Raw genomic sequence first — 21,512 nt, 5'->3', positions numbered from 1 at the left:
GGCTCTGCCTTCTTATTTCTCTCCTTTCTTTCTCTTATTCATCCATCCATCCATCCATCCATCCATCCATCCATCCATCCATCCATCCATCCATCCGTTTATCTACCTATCATCTATCTCTTCTTTTCGGTGTGGCCGGCACACTGGGGCTGGTGCACTTGGCTCCTGCTGTGTGCTTGTCCTGGAGAACCAGACTCCGCGTTGTTTGGCAGGGGGCGCGCGAGGTCCCGGAGCTGTCCAGCAGTTCCAGGACAAGTTCTCCCCTGCGCGCTCCGCGCTAGGGAAGCTCTCCAGCGCCCCGCCCCGGGTAGGGAACCTCTCCCCCAGGGCTGCCAGGGCTTCCCAGGCTCGCCACCCGCGTCTGCCAGTCTCTCTCTACTTCGTCCAGCCCCACCTCGAGAATCTAGCTTGCTTTGGCAGCCCTTCTCCGCATGCCCCGGAGAGGGAGTTCCTTTTCCAGTCCCCGGGGCTGCTTCGGAGCCCAGTGCACGATTGTATGCCGGCTTCCCTCCTTTGCCTAAAGGGCGGGCGAGCGCGTCTCCTAGCCTCGTCTTCTGCGACTGGGTGGTCCTTTCTCTCCGTCTGTCTTTCAAGACACGCGCCCGAAATCGAGGGGTGAGCAAAGACCGCCCATCAACTTAGCACCTTGAATTTAGATCTTTCGATCCCAAAAGGAGGTTGGCGTTGCCCGGGTCAGCGAGCGAGGGAGGTAGGAGGGCGGGGCTGCAGCAGCTCCGGGGCTCGCTGGACGGGGCTTGGAGCCCGGGCTGGAAAGGGACGCGGAGCGCCGGGCCTCGCCCTCGGCGGTCCCTCCCTGCCCATCCTCTCCCCGCCTCCCCTGGCCTGCCCCTCCCGCTCCGGGGGAGCCGTCTCTCCTCCGCGCGTCTCCGGCGCTCTCTCCATTGTCTCTGCCTTTACTACAGGTTCGCGCGGCGGGGGAAGACGGGCGGGTGTGGGGCCGCCCCACCCCCGGCTTTCTTGGGGCCGCCTCCCTTCCTCTGGGTGTGCGTGCCTTCGGCTGCTTTTATTCAGCTCCGGAGCTAATTCCCCGGCGGAGCAGACCCCGAGCGAGCCCGACCCCTCCCCTGGGCCCCCCGGCTTTGCCCGCGCTGCCGCCTGGGCTCTGCGTGTGGGAATGATGTGCGCATTGGAGGGTCTAAGTTCTTCACGTGCCTGGGGGGTCCTCCCATTTTTTTCTTAGGCAACCAAATCGTATTAATCCTACTAATCAGTAAACGCGAGGCAGCGGCAGGAGGCACAAACGCTATTTTCCCGCTTGATTCCGAGAACCTCTTCGGTTTTTATTTTTATTTTTAAAGAGGGAGACGATGGACTGAGCAGATCCACACCATGGAGTCTCGGGTCTTACTGAGAACATTCTGTTTGATCTTCGGTCTCGGAGCAGGTGAGTGGCTCAGAGCTGCGGCGGGGGGAACGGATGGCCCTCGCCTCGGGGCAGCCGGAGCTGGTTGGGGACGCCTTGGTTTTCCTCCACCCGAAGTAGGTCTGGAGTGGGAAGCTTGGAGTAGCGGGCGGGTTTGGATTTGGATCGTTCTGTGCTTGCCTCGGAGACGCCAGGGCGGGTCACACCCCTAGTCCAGGGTCTGAGGGCCGAGGGGGAACTTTGCACCGAGAGGGGTTTAAAGTAGGTCAGGGAAATGGGACTGGGTGCTCCGCTATTTAAAGCTTGGCTGCTGATCTCAGGTAAGGCTCTGCTCGGTGGAGGAGGGAGTCGCCTCCCTCGTCAGTTTCCAATATTGTCTCCAAGACGCGGTTCTTTGCTGCCCTGGAGGAAGAGGCTTGTATTTTGATGGAGCTTTTTTCTTTCTCCCCCACCCTCCCACCAGTTTGGGGGCTTGGTGTGGACCCCTCCCTACAGATTGACGTCTTAACAGAGTTAGAACTTGGGGAGTCCACGACTGGAGTGCGCCAGGTCCCCGGGCTGCATAATGGGACGAAAGCCTTTCTCTTTCAAGGTATGGAGAGCTTGCCGAGTCCCCAGTGCGGTTTCAGTTCGGATAACCCCGAAGGGAGTTGGCCTCACAGCTCCTCCTAACTTCTGTATTGCCTCACTGATGGCAGTATCTGGAGCTGAGATGTGGAGGGGTTAACGTGACACACACAGACACCTTCCATCTCTTTTTAAGTGGTTTGGTTTTTCTCCCCTCCCGCTCCCTCCTCCTTACTTTGTACTCTTGCCAGTTCTAATGGATAGTTCCTTAATTACTGTACAGAAACTCCGATGGCAGATGGTTGATTTGAGAGTCTGGGGAACAATGAATTATAGCACAAACGCCTCATTTGGGTGAAATTGATTTAGGTAGAAAATAGGATAGCTTAATCTTAGTTAAGACAGGCTTTCTGAAAGTTTCAGGTACAATGGTACCTGGTTGGGAGGAATTTCTTTTTGTGGAGTAGCTTTCTGGAAAAATGAATACCTCTCAATTAGTTTTATCTACTGTATATCACAAACATACTATATTTGAAATGATTCCTCATTGAAAGATCATGATTCTACTCTATCAATGTCAAGAGAAAGAGAATAATAGTCTCTTAAATATTATTTTGAAATCTTTCAAATAAATATTAATTCAAAGGTATATCTTGTATCACCATTAATTGTATACTTAATATTATAGAACTTTTTTTTAAGTAAGTGGGTGTTGGCTATTCATAAATGTCTACATTTTAATTTATATTTAAATGTGTAGTCAGAAACAAATTCCAATGCATCAGGCTGTCACCTTTGATTTACCAAAGCTTTTGAATGTTGTTTGGTTTGTGAAAAGATGTAATATGAGATTCTAGAAGGTGGCTAAATACATACAGGAAGATTTGTTTCACATATGGTGAAGTATAGATGAAGGCAAAAGAGAAATGAAGTTTGGTTTAACGTATCTGATGGACTGACTGAAGCATCTTTTCCCCAGCCACCCAGATTTTTCTTTTGTGATTTTGGTGCCAAGGCTTCAAGAGAAGTGCAACTCATAATTACTAAAGAGTTGGGTATGCAAAATAAAACCACTTCAGCAAATCTGACACCAAGAAACAGGAGTAAAATAAAACTTGAATGTCTTGTAGTGGTGTTGTTGCCTGACATAACCAGTATGTGTCACCATGGACAGTAACACTAAAGCTTACTATGGGAAAAGGAGGAAACTGACATGTGTTGCATTTATTTAAAACAAGTTTACTCTTATAAAAAAATTAAAATGTAATTTTCTGTTTTAATTATGGTGAGCCCACTAAATGTTTTTATTATGACAAATATTTGTGATAATATTTTATTTACTTAAAGGTTTTTTTGGGGGAGAGGTGGGGATGCAGCTTAGATATTGAATTGTTTAAAAACAATGACTGAATTTAATAAAGGAAATCAGACCAGAGTGTCAGCAAAATTCACAAAGTGGAGTAGAAGTGTCATTAGGGTTAAGCTTCTGTTTTTTTCTTTCTTTCCTCTTCTTTTTTAAAATCTCTGATTTTTAATCCCTGAGAACTGGAAGCAAAGTTATCTCAGGTCTGCTAATTCGAGTAACTGGAAAGCTTTACAGAAGCTAAAGCTCCTAATAAATAAATGGTGTTGAAGTGCCCTTAAAATTTCCAAAGGTCCTTTAAATTATGCTAGTGTTCTTCGTTTCCTCTGAAGAGTGTCTGAGCTGTCACAACTAGAAACCCTCAGAACTGAGCATTTTATGATCTCATGCTAGACAATTAGACAATTTCTAGGAAACAGTCTAAGTCACTAATATCTTTTCCTGGTTAAGTTTTTTAAAGGAATGTTAAGTATTCATCTTTATTTAAATTACCAGTTCTTTAAGGTAGGCATTGTGTTGCAAATGAATTGTCCATTGTAACTATCAGTGCACATAGATGAATTGTTTTTAATTCCTTGTTGGTTAGAGTAAATGCCTAACAGAGTTTTCGAGATTTGAAGATGTAAAATTTCATTTCCTGCCAAATTTTGAATGTTATTTCATATAGCCAGTCACTCAACAAGTATTTGCTACCTGCTGTGGTCTCACTAGGCATGTATTACTGATCTATTGATTAGTCTCTAATAACTTCTCTTTTTCTAGGATTTAGATTATGAAATTGACAACAGATGGATCTTTGGCTCTGCCTGATAGTTTTGCATTACCTTGGAAATGTCTTTTCTGTGATATTAGAAAATGTTGTTAAGAAGTCAGTTCTGACTCCCACTGCTTCCCTGGGATTCCATGGGTTTTAGACAAAAGCTTTCAGACACTGAAGATTTTATGGATTTGATTTATGGTGAATTGTGAGTGCTGCAGATATTTTTGTATAGTGTGTAAAATGTCATATTAGGATAGTAACAAATTACAAAACCGGTGAGATGCTCTCAGATTTCATATAAACCTATCAGATAAGTTACTTTGTGCTATCAGGTATGTTCTATATAGATGGAAGAGATTTTGAACCATTAAATTTCTTCTGCAGTGGTATAACCATCTTCTTTTGTTTCTTAGCTTTAAAATAAGGAAATCTCAGCATATGATTTCCCAGTGATTTTGCTCCTTTAATATTGCTTCTTTTTTTGGCTACTTCATTATTCTCTTCAGTGGTATTTAAGATGATTACAGTTCAGTACTTTTTGAAGCTATAAATAATTTTTTAAAAGATTATTGTGCAATATGAATCTATTACTTAATAATTATATTTTATTATATATGTATAATGAAAGCACATAGAAATATATTTCAAAGTCATATCTGGTTTTTATCATAATAGTAACCATAGTATCACTAAAATTGTTTTGTTGTTGTTGAAATTTGATTTGTAACTACATTGGAAATTGAAGTAAGGAGATGCTAAATTAGATCATCCTTTAATAAATGTGGCTTTTTATCTGTGCCAATTATAATCATTTTCAAAAGGAAAAAGTATCCAGGCAACAGTTTGGAATCTACATCAAAATCTTCTAAGTATTTCTAGCTGCAGTCTGACTCATAGCCACAAAAATATACTTACATTTTAAAAAAAGAGAGGACTGAATGCTGACAATGAAAAAGACTATGAAAGCTCGTAAAGAGTTCCGAAATATTAAGGATTGTGCAATTATAAATAGAATTCTACTTACCTTGTTTAAAGTCTAGGAGGTATTTGTAAAGACAATGTTCTTAATAATGTTCTTTCTTCTCTGTAAATGAGAGACCAGGAATGAGCCCATAAGAAGCACAGTTCTAGGACTTTCTAGCAATGTTAGCATGATTTTTAGATCTTTGGTTTTAACAATTTGTCTGGCTAGGTTCCCAAAGTTGATAGTTTCATCTGTTGGTTTAATAAAATTTCTTCTAAGGTGTTCACAGATTTTATAATGCCATTAATCCCCACAAGAGAAGTAGTTAAAATCAAAGCATATTTTTCTCCTGAGTTGGTAATTTGAAAATAAGTTTCATGGTTATTTTTAAGGAACTTCAAGATTTAAAAATTTTATTTTATTTTTAAAAAGATTTTATTTATTTATTTGAGAGAGAGTGAACGAGAGAGACAGAAGGAGCAGGGGGAGGGGCAGAGGGAGAGGGAGAAGCAGACTCCCCACTGAGCAGGGAGCCCAATGTGAGGCTGGATCCAGGACTCCAGGATCATGACCTGAGCTGAAGGCAGATGCTTAACCGACTGAGCAAGCCAGGCGCCCCATGATTTAAAGATTTTAGAGGAAGGAGTGCCTGGGTGGCTCAATTGGTTAAGTGTCCAACTGGTGATTTCAGCTTAGGTCATGATCTCATAGGTCCTGGGATTGAGTCTTGCAATGGGCTCTGCACTCAGCAGGGAGTCTGCTTGAGAGTCTCCCCCCTGCCACTCAGGGGCTCTTTCTCTCTATCTATCAAATAAATAAACTCTTAAAAAAAAAAGATTTTAAAGGGAAAAAATGTCCACAAGTCTACTCATGTCAGTATTTAAAAACAGGACTGATATTGGGCATTTGGTGGTGGGCCATTGGCTTTGGTAGGTAAAGGTAACTGCATTAAGGAAGGTGAGGTTAGGCTGGAATGAGTATTTGTCAATATGATGGTCAGTGAACATCAGTGGTCTTAGGGACAATGGTCACTGGTGCCCCAATTAGAATAGAATAACACAATGACAAAGAGATGGGCTTAGAAACCAGATAGAACCAGTGGAATCTCATTAGCTGTTTTACTATGGTGAAGTCACTCAATTTCTCTGAACTTCAGTACTCTCAATTATGAAATTAATGTTATTATGAGGACTAAAAGAGACATGTTCATTCATTCAAATACATTTTTGCTGTGCAATCCTGTTCTGCTAGGTATTAGGCATATAACAAAGGAGTAAGTTAGAACTTTACTTTCAGAGTGTCTTAAAAACAGTCATTAAACAAACAATTACACAGGTAATAATTTAATCACCATTGAGATAAATGCTATGAGGAGAAACAAAGAGTACAATGGGAATCTATACTCTAGGGAATCACAGGGTCAGGGAGACTGTCTCTGAAGAAGAATCATTGAAGCTGAAAACTGAAGGATAGTAAGAGTAGTCTGGAGAGGAGGGGCTACAGGAATTCAGAGAGGGAGAATCACAGAGACAAAGGAAACAGCATGAGCAAAGATCCCGAGCCAGGAATGAGCATTGTGCATTTGACAAAATGGAAAAAACTCACAGTAGTGAAAACATAGGGTTGTGATATGAAATGACACAAATGAGGAGAGCAAGGACCAGATTACAAAGTGGGCCATTTTAATAGAAAAGAATTGAAAATTTATCATTATACAAAGGTATATTGTGGTAGTCAGAATAATGATCCCTCAAAGATGTTCTTGTCCTAATCTCAGGAACCTGAGCCTATGTTATGTTACATGTTAAGGGGGAATTAAGATTATACATAAAATTGAGGTTGCTAATCAAATGACCTTTAGGTAAGAAACCTGTTCTGGGGGCGCCTGGGTGGCACAGTGGTTAAGCGTCTGCCTTTGGCTCAGGGCATGATTCCGATGTTATGGGATCGAGCCCCACATCAGGCTCCTCCGCTATGAGCCTGCTTCTTCCTCTCCCACTCCCCCTTGTGTTCCCTCTCTCGCTGGCTGTCTCTATCTCTGTCAAATAAATAAATAAAATCTTAAAAAAAAAAAAAAAGAAACCTATTCTGGATTATATGGGCTGGTCCCAGGTAATTACAAATGTCCTTTAGATTTGGAAGAGGTAGGTAGAAGAGTCAGTGTCAGTGATGCAATGAAAGAATGACTAGACCAGCCATTGTTGGATTTGAAGATAAAAGTAGGCCACGAGTCAAGGAATGTGGGCAGTCTTGCGAAGGTGAAAAGGCAAGAAAATGGATTTTCCCTTAGAGTGTCCAGGACTGCTGACACTTCATTTTAACCCAGTTCTGATCTCCAGAACGTGAGATAATCGATTGTGTTGACTTAAGCTGCTAAATTTGTGGTGATCTGTTAGAGCACCAATAGGAAACTAATGCAGATTTTGATACATGGAAGTGGGGGTTGCTGTAAGAAATACCTTAAAATGTGGAAGTGGCTCTGGAATCAGGAAATGGGCATAGACTGGAAGACTTTTGAAAAGCATGATAGAAAAAGCCTAGATTGCCTTGAATGGACAGAGATATAGATGATGGCAATTCTACTAGTGAGGACTCAGAAGAAAATGAATATGGTAGAGAAAACTAAATCTCCTTAGAGAATACCTAAATTGTCACGAACAGAATGTTGATAAAAATGCAGACATTAAAGACACTGCCAGTGAGGGCTTAGATAGAAATCAGGAACATGTTATTGCAAACAGGAGACAAGGGGGTCCTTGTTATGCAATGCCAGAAGGCTTAACTAAATTGTGTCCTGCAGTTATGTGGACGATAAAGCTTATAAACATGAATTTAGGTATTTAGCTGAGATGATTTGTGTACATAGTGTTGAAGGTGCAGCCTGGGTTTTTCTTGATGCTTTTTCCAGTAAAAAAGGAGAGGAGAGAGGCAGATTGAGGGAAGAACTATTAAGAATGAAACCAGAACTTGATATTTGAGAAATGCTCAAATTTCTCAGCCTCCTAGATTGCAAATGATGCTAAAGTTAGGAGATTCACTGTCAGAAATGCCTGCTCTGGGGAAAACCAATGGAGTGGCTAGAAAATCTTTTGGGAGGGCTTCAGAAGTAAGGTCAGAGTATTCAGTTACACAGAGGGCACTTTGAAGAAATTGAACATGTAGCTCATGGATTCCCACAAACATCTCAGCAGAAGCCAGTTAGAGAGATGGATTTATCCAGGAAATGTCTGTGGAGTAGCCTCTTGTTTTATGGAGTAAATCACCATGACACATATGGGAGACCTACGTGGTTCCTGAGAATATCATACCAGCAAAAATACATCTGGCTGGGCCGGAAAATGGAAGTGAGAGGATGTAATGAAAGAAGGTTGTTGGATCCTAACAATTCCACAAGCAAGAAACAGGCTGATTAATCTACTTAGCTGCAAACATGTACCACTTTTCATGAAAAAATAAGGTTGACTAAGAGGGCAGAACTGAGAGTCCAGAAGGCAGAGCTGAGATCCTAAAGGGTGGAGCTAAGGATCACAGAACATTATTCCCAGAATTGGAAATCAAATGCAATTTGCCTAGCTGGATCTCAAAGTCGCATGGGTCTGATGCCTAATTTTTTTAACTTCCTGTTCTCTCTTTTTGAATGACAATGTCTATAATTGTTAACCCATGTCTATTGTACCATCGAATTTTGGGAGCAGATATCTTGTTTCTTGAGTTTCACAGGTTCACAGATGGAGAGGAATTGTGCCTCAGGATGGATTGTACCCAAAGCCTCATCTATACCTGATTTAGATGATTACATTTGGGACTTTTGAATTAATAAGATTTAGACCAGATTTTATTTTATTTTAGCTACCCATGTCAGACCATTCAATATTTTGAATTGATAAGATTTAGACCAGATTTACTTTATTTTTAAAAATATTTTACTTATTTGAGAGAGAGCAGAGTGTGTGAGAGAGAGAGCATGAGTAGGGGTGAGGGGCAAAGGGACAAGCAGACTCCTTGTCAAGCAGGGAGCCTGATGAGGGTCTCCATGCCAGGACCCTGGGATCATGACCTGAGTGGAAGGCAGATACTTAGCTGACTGAGCACCCAGGTGCCCCTAGACCAGTTTTTAAACCGTGAGTTGATACTCTACTGAGTTGAGACTTTTGGATAGAGTGAACGTATCTTCCATGTGGACTGGAAGAATCTTTGGGTATGAAAGACAAGCTGTGGTAGGCTGAATAACAGTCTCTCAACCATCCACATACTAAATCCTCAGGACCTATAAATATATTATGTCACTTTGTAAGGGGTACATTAAGGTTGCAGAAGTAATTAAGGTTGCTAATCAGCTGACTTCAAAATACGGAGATTATCCTGGATTATCTGAGTGGGTCCCATGGAATCATAAGGATACCTTAAATATGGAGGAGGGAGGTAGAAGCTTCAGTGTCAATGTGATGCATTGTGACAAAGACTTGATCGGTCATTGGTCATTGCTGACTTTGAAGTTGGAAGGTGGTCATGAGCCAAGGAATGTGGGCAGCCCATAGAAGCTATAAAAGGAAGAAAATGGATTTTTCCCATAGAATCTCCAGAGAGACACAGCCCTGCAAACACCTTGATTTTAGCCTAGTGAAATTCATTTTGGACTTCTGACCTCTGGAACTGTGAGATAATAAATTTGTGTTGATTCAGTCATTAAAGTGATATGTTACAGCTGCCATAGGAAGCTAATAGATATGTTAAACATTAGGATTCCTTTATTTTCTAACTGACTTAAACTTTGTTTTGAGCCCTCTCTCAACTATGCATGAGAATGTGTTTGTAGGGTGTTGGAAACTTGAACTAGCCAGTTAAAATTTTGTTAGTCATTTGTGACTTAAAATAGTTTCTTACGTGTAAGGTGAGAGTCTTCATACTAAATGCTGAAATGCTCTCCATCATTTAGCTATGAGATCATTCTGAGAGCAAACAGCAAAATCAAGTGTTCGGCTTTTTGATTGTATTTATTTTTCAAAAAGTATGCCTTTCCTCCCCCAAAAGGTTAATGCAGAGGTGGAGGGGGAAAATTAGCATGAATATTTTAAAAGTAGAATGGACAACACTCAGCATGGTGTTTGGCACCCAGTGAGTGTGGTAGTCGTAATTATGGGCAGGGGCAAGCATAACTAGAAGTCTCTTTTCAAAAGTGCCAGGGGTCTCTTCCCGATGGCAACTAGGTTTGGTTTGGGAGGAGCTGGAGCAATCCTGACAGGCTCTGACAAGTGGATGACTTTGAATGTCATGGCCGAGGCACACCCGGATGACAGCTACAGTCAAGAGCCTCCACCTTTCTTTGGCTTTAGTTCATCTCCTACTGTCTCCTTGTCTTCATGTTGGTTCTATACCCTAGTCTTGCAGACATCTAGCCTCTTTCTTGTTCTTCTTATTATCTGTCTATGATTCAATATCTGCTAACTGATAACTTAGGTATTAGACATTAAAACCTTACAGTGTGATAGGTCTCCTGTTGATTTGACTTCAGTTCAATTTAATTTTTTTTTATTTCAGTGCTTCTGTGTGTAAGGATATGACGCACTGTATATGGAGGAAAATATTTACATAGATTATTACTGGAGGTAAAACAAGAACTGGAATTTAGTTGTACATAGTGAAAAAAGAAAATTTGGGACTTTATCTTAAAGAAGGAAGCTAAAAGCTATGAAAATTATGTGTCCTCGTATGTATATGACAAAGTGGAGGTAATCATTTAACTATGGGTTAATTATAGGAACAAGTAGAGTAAAATCTAGTGTTGATTTTGTGTGTGTGTGCATTTGTTTTTATGAAAACATGTGAGATCTCTCTCTTTACCCATTTAATGCAAAACCATTATGTTTTGAGATATTTGTCATAATGGTACAAGTTTTATTTTTCGTTTTTAAAATTTAGCTACCCATGTCAGACCATCATAAGTTAATGCCTTTGTGTGTCATTGGAGCATTTTTCTTACATGGTTTTTATCAAGTTCGTGAAAATGTTCATCTTTTGCTAGCTAGGTTTCAGTTAGCATTGACACTGAATTGGTAGATGTATGTGCAGACTCATTTTATTAAGCAAACAGTTTATTAGTGGATATTTTTGTTATGATGAATTCTGTTTCACCACATAAACTCATTTGTTGAAACTCAGCTATGGGCCACTGTAATTGAGAACTAGGAAGAGGGTGGGTGAGAAGGAAAGTGGAGCATGACTCTTCCCTTTCCCATTTGGCCTGCTGCCAGCCACTGGGCACTTGGACAAGTGTTCACCGAGTTGTTTTTGATGGCACCTCTGCTGACATTCTTCATTCTGGGGAAGGGATGGGGAACCCAGGCAACCACATATCTTTCCCTACAAAGGGGAGTTTTAGAATGAGGACAGTAAACTACTGCTCTGAAAGATCACACTCTACTGGCCTGGACATAGGGAAGAAATGGTGAAGGTAATTCTAAGTTCATAGTGATATGCAGTAGTAGTTAGGCCCACGGGCTCCAGAGCTGGACATGCTGGGTTTGAATGCTTTGTTCACTAGATGCATGAACTTGACCTTGTTACTTAAGTGACCTCTGAGATAAAAACAGTACTACGTCTTAGAGCTGATGTGTAGATTATATGAATGAAACTGTGCCTGCCATTTACCAAACATTTAATATATGTTAAATATTTTTTCGATTTTGGAATTAGCTTAGCGGCAAGTCATGCTCCTTGGATTTTTTTTCCCCCTTAGGGGCTTCTAGGTAAAAATGCTGGATTTTGTGAGGGAGCTAAGGTGGGGTGACTTTCACATGAGGTGGAAAGGACAGGCGAAAGTCAACTGGAGTGGGGGAGAAACTGGCTCTGAAGCATCTTCTGTTCTATTTTTGCTGTTTTGACTATACTGGGTGGAAGAGAATACGCAGATTTGGGTAGAGAGGGATGAGAACAAATGGCGAATGTGGAGAGGAAGATGTATTATTTGCCCTATACCACAGTTCAGAAGTGAGGGACCATAGAGAAAACCAACAAAAGAAGATTGATGCTATGAGCTCGTCTGTAGGCTCATTCATAGCATGAACTCCTCTATAGACACCAAACACATTCCTTTCTAAGCATATTAAAAGTTTAGCTTAGTTTTTGAGTCGTGGGGAGAAGTGTTAGTAGTACTGAGAAACAAACGATACAATTGCTTTACTTGGCTCTGGTTAGGGTAAGCTTGGCCTTCCTTGGCAAGATACCAATTTGATCTGTTGGTGGGAACTGGAGGTGAAACTGGTGGTGGGAGATAAGATTTCACAGAGCCTCGAATGGTGGTATAGAGGCCAGTGTAATGTTGACAAAAGAGTTGGGGTGGTCCTGTGGATCCTTTGTGAATTGGGGTCACTTTCTCTATATTTCTGGTTACTTCTTTGGCTTCTTCTCTTAAATATCTTGCTGGCATATACTGTTTATTTCTATAGTCCAAAGCCTCTGTGCCAAATTTTTATCCCAGTGGCACCTGAGTCTCTGGTCTTAAGTGACTTACTGTATTGTCTCTGTACTGGGACTGTAAGTTCCTCAGGGAAAGGATCATGCCCTTTGTTTCTTCTGGCCACCGACAACACCATGCCAGTTCCTTCTCTGGTTCTTCTTGTTTTTTTTCCTGTGAACTTTTACATATTATTCAGGACTCAGCTAAGCTGTCACTTTGACTATAAATCCTTTGGTGGAATTATTGTTTCTTCCTCTGTGCTCTCGTAGTATCCTATATGAAAACAACCACCTCAGTGTAGTATAGCACTTTTTTTAACATAAAAAGTCTGACCACTTTTCTTTTCCCTGCTGCTACCTCCCTGGTCCAAGCCACCACTGTCTTTCAGCTGGATTCCTGCAGGAGCCTTTTACACGGTATTTCCTACTTGCACTCTGGCTGTCCTATAGTGTATTCTCAACATAGTTACCAGGGTCATCTTTTAAAAACACAATGCATATCATGTTACTGCTTTGACCCATTCAGTGGTTCTTCATTTCACTCAAAAGATAGAGTTCTTATTATGCCCTACAAAGACCTGCATGAACAATTCCACCCCCACCCCGTTATTTTTCCAGCCTACTCTATTTGTCTCTCCCTTGCTCACTTTGCTTTAATTTCACTGGCTTCCTTGCTGTTCCTCAATCAGTCCTGTTACTCTTCTGCCTCAGGGCCTTTGCACTGGCTATTTGCCTGGAATTCTAACCCCCCCCCATATCTACGTGTTTTCCCCTTTCCTTCAAATGTTTTCTTGAATATCAATTTTTTAACGAGGCCTACTCTCCCCACTGAGTAAAATTTCAGCTAGTCCTCTATCCCACAAGTACTGTTGACACCCCTTATTCTGATCTGTTAGTTTCCATAACATTTATCATCTAACATGCTATATAATTCGCTTATATATCATTTAAATTGTTTATCATCTGTCTCCCCTGCTAGAAAATAAGCTCCATTAAGACAGGGATTTTTGAATGTTTTATTCGCGGATGTATAACACAAGTGTCTAGCATACAGTAAGAACTCCACAGAAATTTGTCACATGGATATACTTATTTGGCCGACTAGTTTGTAATCTCTTTAAGGCCTGGGACTCTGCCTTGTTTCTTCCTATAGCGTCCTGACTATCATGGTGGCACATGTAATGTGCTCAGCCAAGCATCAGTAAGTGAATATTTCTGGCATTGAATTGAGTCCAATTATTCATGACAAATCTGATTTTTTGGTGACATTATTATGTTTTATATTTATGTAACTTTAAAGAAGGCGAAAGAGCTCTTCTAAATCAAAACACCTACTGCTTTCTTCTCTAGTCATGGGAAAAGGTAAGAGGGTTGAGAGGCATGGAAAAAAGGTAGTTCTGCTTAACTTAGTACTCTGAATTATTCTGAGAGGGCTCTTCTCCTTTCCAAGATGGAGTGCGACACAGAAGACCCCGGACATCCTGAATGCTTGTTGACGATGAGAGTTTACAGTTTTAGTTTGAAGTATTGTGAATTCAACATTTAGCAGAGATGTTCATATTCATTTGAAAGTACTGAGAAACATTTCAAAGGCAAATAAGGATTAATTTGGATTATCTATGCTATAGTACTTCTCTACTGCAAATAAATCAAACTGGAGTACATCCAGAGGAAAGCAACCAGGGAGTTGAAAGGTTTGGAAACCATGTCAGATCAGGAACGGTTGAAAGAGCTTGGAAAATTTGGAATTTTTAGCCTGGAGAATAAAAGATAGTGGCGATGTGATTTTTTTTTTTTTTTTTAGCATATTGGAAGGACAGTCATGTATAAGAGGACTTAGATGATTTTGTGTTGTTCTAGAGCAGTGATTCCCAAATGTCAGCTTGATGATCAATGGTTTATTGACTGCCTTGTTAAAAAAGACTCTCTGCCCTTCCTACACTAAGTAAGTTCTTATCTCTGAGGGCGAATCCTAGGAATCTATATTTTAAAAAAGTTTCCTGTGATTCTGATGTTCAGCCAAGTTTGTGAACCATTTTCTAGAACTGAGCTGTCCTATAAATACAGTAGCTACTAACCATGTGTGGCTATTGAGTACTTGAAATGTGCCTAGTACAAACTGTGATGCAATGTAAGTATAAAAATAAATACAGGGTTCTTAAGACAGTATAAGAAAAGAATGTAAAATATCAATATTTTATGTTGATTGTATGTTGAAATAATATTTTGGATATATTGGTCAAATAGATATTAAAATTAAAATCACCTGTTTCAATCATTAAGATCGTCCATTTTTCTATCCATCCATCCATCCATCCATCCATCCATCCATCCATCCATCCAATAAACATACTTCTAATAATATTCAAATAGAGATTAAATGACCTATTTCAGGGAAAATGTTTTAATGGGGTGGGAGTGGGAATTAGACTAAATGCTTTCTAAGGTCACTTTAGTTCCAACTGAAATTAAATTATTCCCTTTTCCCTTTTAATTAACTATTCTTTTTATTGTAACCTCTGATGTCCAGAACATCTTCTTTTTCATCTATCTGATAATCCTTAACACTCTCTTCAAAACAGTTATCTTTTGAAAAGGATCTTGGATTGTTCTACTACTCTTATTAAAGTTTGTACTGGGAGAGAGCCTGTCATTTACTACTATGCTCTGCATTGTGTATCTGTTTTATAAACATTCACTCTTAATGGTAGTGATCCACTTTATTTCTTCCATGCACTGGTTTTTAGTGTTTAATCTATTTTGCTTGTCTATTTAAGTGGAGAATCCCCTAGGCAAGCACTATGTCTAATTCTGTGTTCTTACAGTCTAACACATTGTACTGATGGACCATTAAATGTCCCAGAAAAAGTGCCAGATAGATTAAGTATTTCAGAGCAGAACATAACCTATATTTTTAGAACTTATTTAAATTTCCAGCAGTAATTGGTGGCTGAACATCCTCACTATGAGTTGTGTGTGTTGACATATACTTGTAACAGAGCAGAGCTCTTTCTGGAGACTGACAGGTTGTTAAAAAGAAAATAAAAAAGGTATATAAATATGATTGGTCTGTGCTACCAATGAGATGCAGTGTTCTTGGTACCTAAATGCTGAACCTGGATGTTTCCTGAGAATCTGTCGACTTTGAGGAGGACACGTTGTTCACTGATGTGCTTTGGTGTATCCTTACTATATATATTTCATCAAATTGCTAATTATACTATAAATATAGATTCATTTAAAGTGTCTGAGCACTCCAGAGAGACAGCTTATTTTATGATATTATCATTCATATGTTTGTTCTTCCTTCAGAGGCTGATTTTCAAAAGTTCTGTTGAAATGTAAGTATTAGTGTTATTGCTTTTGTTAATACTTTCTATCCCCTGATGTTCAGAGTGAATTTATATAGGATACTTAATAGATAATTTAATTCAAACATCTTAGAGAAATACTGTGACTCTAGGCTTTATGTTTTTGCCTTTCAAATGAAAACAGAGGGTTTTTCATGATAGGAGAAGAAACATTGTGTCCAAATAAAGGGGAGAAATGCTTTAAAATGCCTGATCTTTTGAGTTCAAAAGATCCAAATTTGGGGGGCACCTGGGTGGCACAGTCATTAAGCGTCTGCCTTCGGCTCAGGGTGTGATCCCGGCATTATGGGATCGAGCCCCACATTAGGCTCCTCCGGGTTTTTCATGATAGGAGAAGAAACATTGTGTCCAAATAAAGGGGAGAAATGCTTTAAAATGCCTGATCTTTTGAGTTCAAAAGATCCAAATTTGGGGGGCACCTGGGTGGCACAGTCATTAAGCGTCTGCCTTCGGCTCAGGGTGTGGTCCCGGCATTATGGGATCGAGCCCCACATTAGGCTCCTCCGCTAGGAGTCTGCTTCTTCCTCTCCCACTCCCCCTGCTTGCGTTCCCTCTGTCGCAGGCTGTCTCTATCTCTGTCAAATAAATAAATAAAATCTTTAAAAAAAAAAAAAAGATCCAAGTTTGGGCTTGTCTGGGGTTTTAGCACACTTAATGTTTCATTATTATTCTGAAAGAAAAGACACAGAAATGAGTATCACATTCCTTTAACTTAAAATTCAAAGATCAGAAAGTGGGACTCACTTTAATTGAACTTTGAACATTTCTAACTCAAGTCTGGGTCGCCATTTACCGTAGCCCTTACCACATTCTTCCTGAAGCTCACCACTAATTTCTATAATAAACAATAATCCTGAAGAGACAAGACAGTGTTTTAAATTATACTTTTTGTAAGACTATTATGTTATGGGCTGATGTGAAGAATTATTTGAGGTTTAAATGAATCGGTCATAAGAGCTTGAGTTGGAGTGGGAATTTGCAAGAAGTCAGCCCCTGTTAAGGGAAAGTAAAGAACACAGAGTGGATGCGTATTTATTGCCTCTCACCTTGAAGACACTAAGACTCTATGCAGAGGTCAGTTTTTAAAAAGTTGTTACAAAAATTTCATTATCCTTATCATAAGTGCCTCTCTACAACAAAGCATCTCATAGTACATTTTCATCCCTTTGCTGCTGTGGGTCCAATTTTTAATAATTGGTTGCATTTACAGTGAAAATAATGTAATTTAAATTGTTCTTTGATAACACACTTCCAAATTAGAACATGTTTCAGAGACTAATGGAAAAAAAATGAGTATTCACTCTGTGAATCATTGACTAGGCAGGAAACTGTTGAGTGGGGAGAACCCACCTATTTAATGGATGATTACTTTTTGTTATTTTGGTCAGCAAATTAGTAAAGTCAGAGGGCGAAGTTGGGAAAAGGCCAGATAGGCTGTGGAAATTTGCAGGCTCAGTTTTACTTCTAAAACTTTCCAGGACTGATGTTAATTACACAGGCATCAGACAAAAAAACGCAGGGTTTTAAGTAAATACTATCTTAGCCGTCTTATGAAGAAACTGGAGGGAATGTTTAAACTGTAGCCATCTGTGTGTAACAAAGCTTTTCTCTCATGGGAAAATATAGACGAGAGGTACAAATGCAGAACTACCTCATATAGACTTTCTGAGGTTATTACTTAACAGTGCAACAAATATGTACTACTGGAAGGTACTGGGGGATTCATTTCCTTTCCACGCTATCTTAATAGGAGCAGGTAAAGAAAATATAATTTGTTAACTTTTTCTTCAATTTTGTTTGTTGGTATATGATTCCATAGAAGGGAAATTTCCAATCATTAAATTGAAATAGAGAATTTCAGGTAAAAGGCTTCCCATTCAAAAAAAAAAAAAGTAAATCAAATGCTCCATTGATATTGATGACCATTAGACAGTGAATACATTTATGTTTTAGTGGATTAAATGGAGAGAACTCAAGATAAATCTCTACAAATATCAGAGAGGACAATGGGAAGTGTGAAAGAAATGTTTCAAGTTCTCACTGCAGAGAGACTTGTTTTTAATTAAAGTAGAATGGAATGTACTTCCAAACAAAAGGTCAAATGTTTTTGAAGGGCGAAATCTGTCCTTGTGGATTGCAGATATTGAGGAAGAACAAGATATGGCATAAGACTCCACAAAACAGATTCAGCTGTCAGGATGTGATGCATGAAAAGACCCGGGTACTGCTAGCTCTGGAACTGGGTCTCTCTGGCGCAGATTGCTGCCAACATTTGAAACTGAAATAGGCCATTTTGCACATGGTGCATCATCCCTCTCTAGGAGGAACGGGGCTTATAATAAATGTTAATCAGCCACTATTCCCTCCTCCAGATAGACTCGTTAAGCTTTTTTGCATTTTGATTTTGAAAGCACTATTATCTTTGGAGCTATAGTTTAATTTTATTGATAGCTATAGCTGTAAATAAAAAAATTACTGGTAAAAAGTGAAAATGACAGCAAAGTCATAAGCAGGATGCTAGAAAAGATTGAAACAAGATAATACTGGACTTCATCTATATTGTTCTGTTTAATATTACCATATACTAATGGTAATACTAATGGTTGGTTATTTTTTTTTAATATACACATCTTGTTATTAACATGCAATCATTAGCAAATAATCCAAATATGGATTTATCTGAAGTTTTAGTCCATTTAATTTTTCACTATTATTCTGAAAGAAAATGCATAGCAGTGACTTTACCAAATCTCTTACCAAATTCTTTCTGAAGTTCCATTAATATTTATTTATGAAAGGGAATTCCCTTCCTTCCTTCCTTCCTTCCTTCCTTCCTTCCTTCCTTCCTTCTTCTTCTTTCTTTCTTTCTTTCTTTCTTTCTTTCTTTCTTTCTTTCTTTCTTTCTTTCTTTCTTTCTTTCTTTCTTTCTTTCTTTCTTTCTTTCCTTTCTTTCTTTTTGTAGAGAGAGTGCGAGCCAGTGGATAGAGGAGGGGCAGGCAGAGAGGGAGAGAGACTCTTAAGCAGGCTCCATGCCCAGTGCAGAGCCCCATGCAGGGCTCGATGTCATGACCCTGAGATCATGACCTGAGCTGAAATCAAGAGTTGGATGTGGACACTTAACTGACTGAGGCTCCCAGGTTCTCCTTAAGAATGTGAATTCTTTACTCCTCTTGATTTATGGTGGTAGGTGGTGGTGGGTGGGTGAGTTTGGAAGACTAACCCAATCAGATACTGTTTGCTATTTCCGGGACAGTAGTGTGCTGACCAGGTCAATTCAGGTATTTCTATTATAAACAATAACGGTTTAGGGTTCTCTTACTGATTCTTTGAACAAAAAGGGCAGCATTGCTGAATTACTTGATTAATGTTATATGGATAACATTCTAGCCTGATTTCATTCATAGTCTTATAAATACGTACATACAATATAGATATTTTAACTACACTGTCTGTGAGATAGACTCTGACATTCTCCTGATAACCACAAAAGCAAAATCCTACTTGTTTGTTTCATCTAATCCCTTCATGTGGATTCCCCACTTTCCTCTAAAATTGTACTTTATTCTTCCTGATCTCTTTAGCGGTTCTCTTTCATTGACGTCTACATTATTGTCATTGTTGTCAAAGGTTTCTAGAGTCTCTGCAGGCTCCATTTAACGGTATTGCCAGGGCTTTGTTGTAAGTCCCTTTCATTGCAAATAATTTATTCATTTTATTACTGCTATCCTGTATTTTGAGTTGGTAAATTTTGCAACAACTCTGAGAAACCCAAATTAACTATATTCAATGAGCTATACTCAGTTGCTTTAGTATATACTTTTGATGTTAACTTTTTACAGAATAAATCGTTACTATTTTGTATTGATATTCTCTTTGATAAATGAAGGCTTGTTCTCTAAATGTAATCTTCAAAATGATAACAAATAACCTCTAATAATGATTTATTGACCAAACCATTAATATAGCTTTAGAGCAAATCAAGATATTTTTAGAAATGACTGTATTGATACCATTAAAAACTTACCAAGCAGTACATAGAATAGACAGCCTTGTCACTCCATCTCTTACACTTTTCCATTTATACAGAGACTTCTTCTACTTAATTCATTTTTATGTTGTTAGAATTATTTATAAGTCTGCATTACTTTTATAATGATGAAAAAAATAATAACTTTTCTTCAGAACTATTAAGTTAGTAGTTCTCTCAAAATGATCAAAATTCTCTATGGAATTTTGTCCATCTACTTTTTATTTATAAATATTTTCATTGTGACATAGTTAAGATGCAATTGAATGTACAAATCTTGAGTGTTTGATACATTTTTTGTTTGTTTTTTAGAGAGAGAGAGCACAAGTGGTGGGGGAAGGGGTAGAGGGAGAGAAAGAATCCTAGGCAGCCTCCACACCCAGCGCCAGTCTGACACGGGGCTGCATCTGAGGATCCTGAGATCAAGACCTGAGCTGATATCAAGAGTTGGCTGCTGAGGGGCCTGCGTGGCTCAGTCGTTAAGCGTGCCTTCGGCTCAGGGCCTGATCCCAGGGTCCTGGGATTGAGCCCCATATCGGGCTCCCTGCTCCTCTGGAAGCCTGCTTCTTCCTCTCCCACTCCCCCTGCTTGTGTTCCCTCTCTCGCTGGCTGCTGTCTCTCTCTCTCTCTGTCAAATAAATAAAATCTTTAAAAAAAAAAAAAAAGAGTTGGCTACTTAACTGACTGAGCCATCCAGGCACCCCAATAATCATGTGTACAATTATGTAACCGCTACCCAAAACAAGACATAGAATATTACCATTTCTCCAGAAAGTTCCCTGTGTTCCTTTGTGGTACATTTTTCACCTTACCATCCACGTGATTTCTTATGTGATAGATTAAGTGCCTATATTTGGGTTTCATATAAATGGAATCATGTAGTATGTACTTTTTTCTATCTGCCTTCTTTCACTTAGCATAATGTTTCTGAGATTTATCAATGTCATATGTATCAGTAATGCATTCCTTTTAAGGGCTGAGTATTATTACGTTGTATGAATGTATCACTGTTGTTAAACATTTGGGTTGTTTCTAGTTTTTGGCTTTGTGAGTAAGGCTGCTACAAATTTTGTTGTACAAGTCTCTTTTGGACATAAGCTTTTATTTCTCTTGTGGTAAATACTTAGGAGAGAAATTGCTGGGTAGATGCATTTAACTCTCTAAGAAATTGCCAAACAGCTCTCCAGAGTAGTTGTCCCATTTTGGATCATTCTGTACTCATAGAGAAATGCTCCACACTTTTATGAACATTTGTTTTTTGTAGTCTTTTTGATTTTAGCCATTTTTGTGGGTGTGAAGGGGTATTTCATTTTGGATTTAATTTGCATTTTTCTGTTACCATGATATACTGCTCACTAATTACTATATATTTTCTTTGTGAAATGTCTGTTCAGTTGTCATACCTATTTAAAAAATGGGTTGTTCATCCTTTTATTGTTGGTTTTTGTAACATTTCTTTATATATTGTGAATAGAAATCATTTGTTAATATATGTTTTGTGAATATATTCTCCCAAGTTTGTGGCTTGTCTATTCATTTTCTTAATAAAGTCCTTTGATGAACAGGGACATTTAATTTTCATGAAATCCAATGATAAAAAATTTATCATTTCTTTATTTTA

The 21,512-nt window shown here is 39.3% G+C and overlaps 1 protein-coding gene across 1 annotated transcript in view; it reads left to right on the top strand.

Moving 5' to 3' along the window:
• Positions 1-1,101: 1,101 nt before the first annotated feature.
• NELL2 (neural EGFL like 2) overlaps positions 1,102-21,512 on the top strand; it is a 316,526-nt gene continuing 296,115 nt past the window's right edge. Inside the window, exons 1-2 of the mRNA XM_045801231.2 lie at positions 1,102-1,405; positions 1,848-1,976. Coding sequence (XP_045657187.2) covers positions 1,351-1,405; positions 1,848-1,976 — 184 coding nt within the window. The 5' untranslated portion in view covers positions 1,102-1,350. The remainder of the gene's footprint in view (positions 1,406-1,847; positions 1,977-21,512) is intronic.

Source organism: Ursus americanus, chromosome 25, assembly GCF_024610735.1.
Source record: "Ursus americanus isolate L20-20 chromosome 25, mUrsAme1.1.p, whole genome shotgun sequence".
Taxonomy (NCBI): domain Eukaryota; kingdom Metazoa; phylum Chordata; class Mammalia; order Carnivora; family Ursidae; genus Ursus; species Ursus americanus.
Note: the sequence above shows the minus strand (reverse complement) of the source record. Positions and strands in the feature narration are given on the sequence as shown.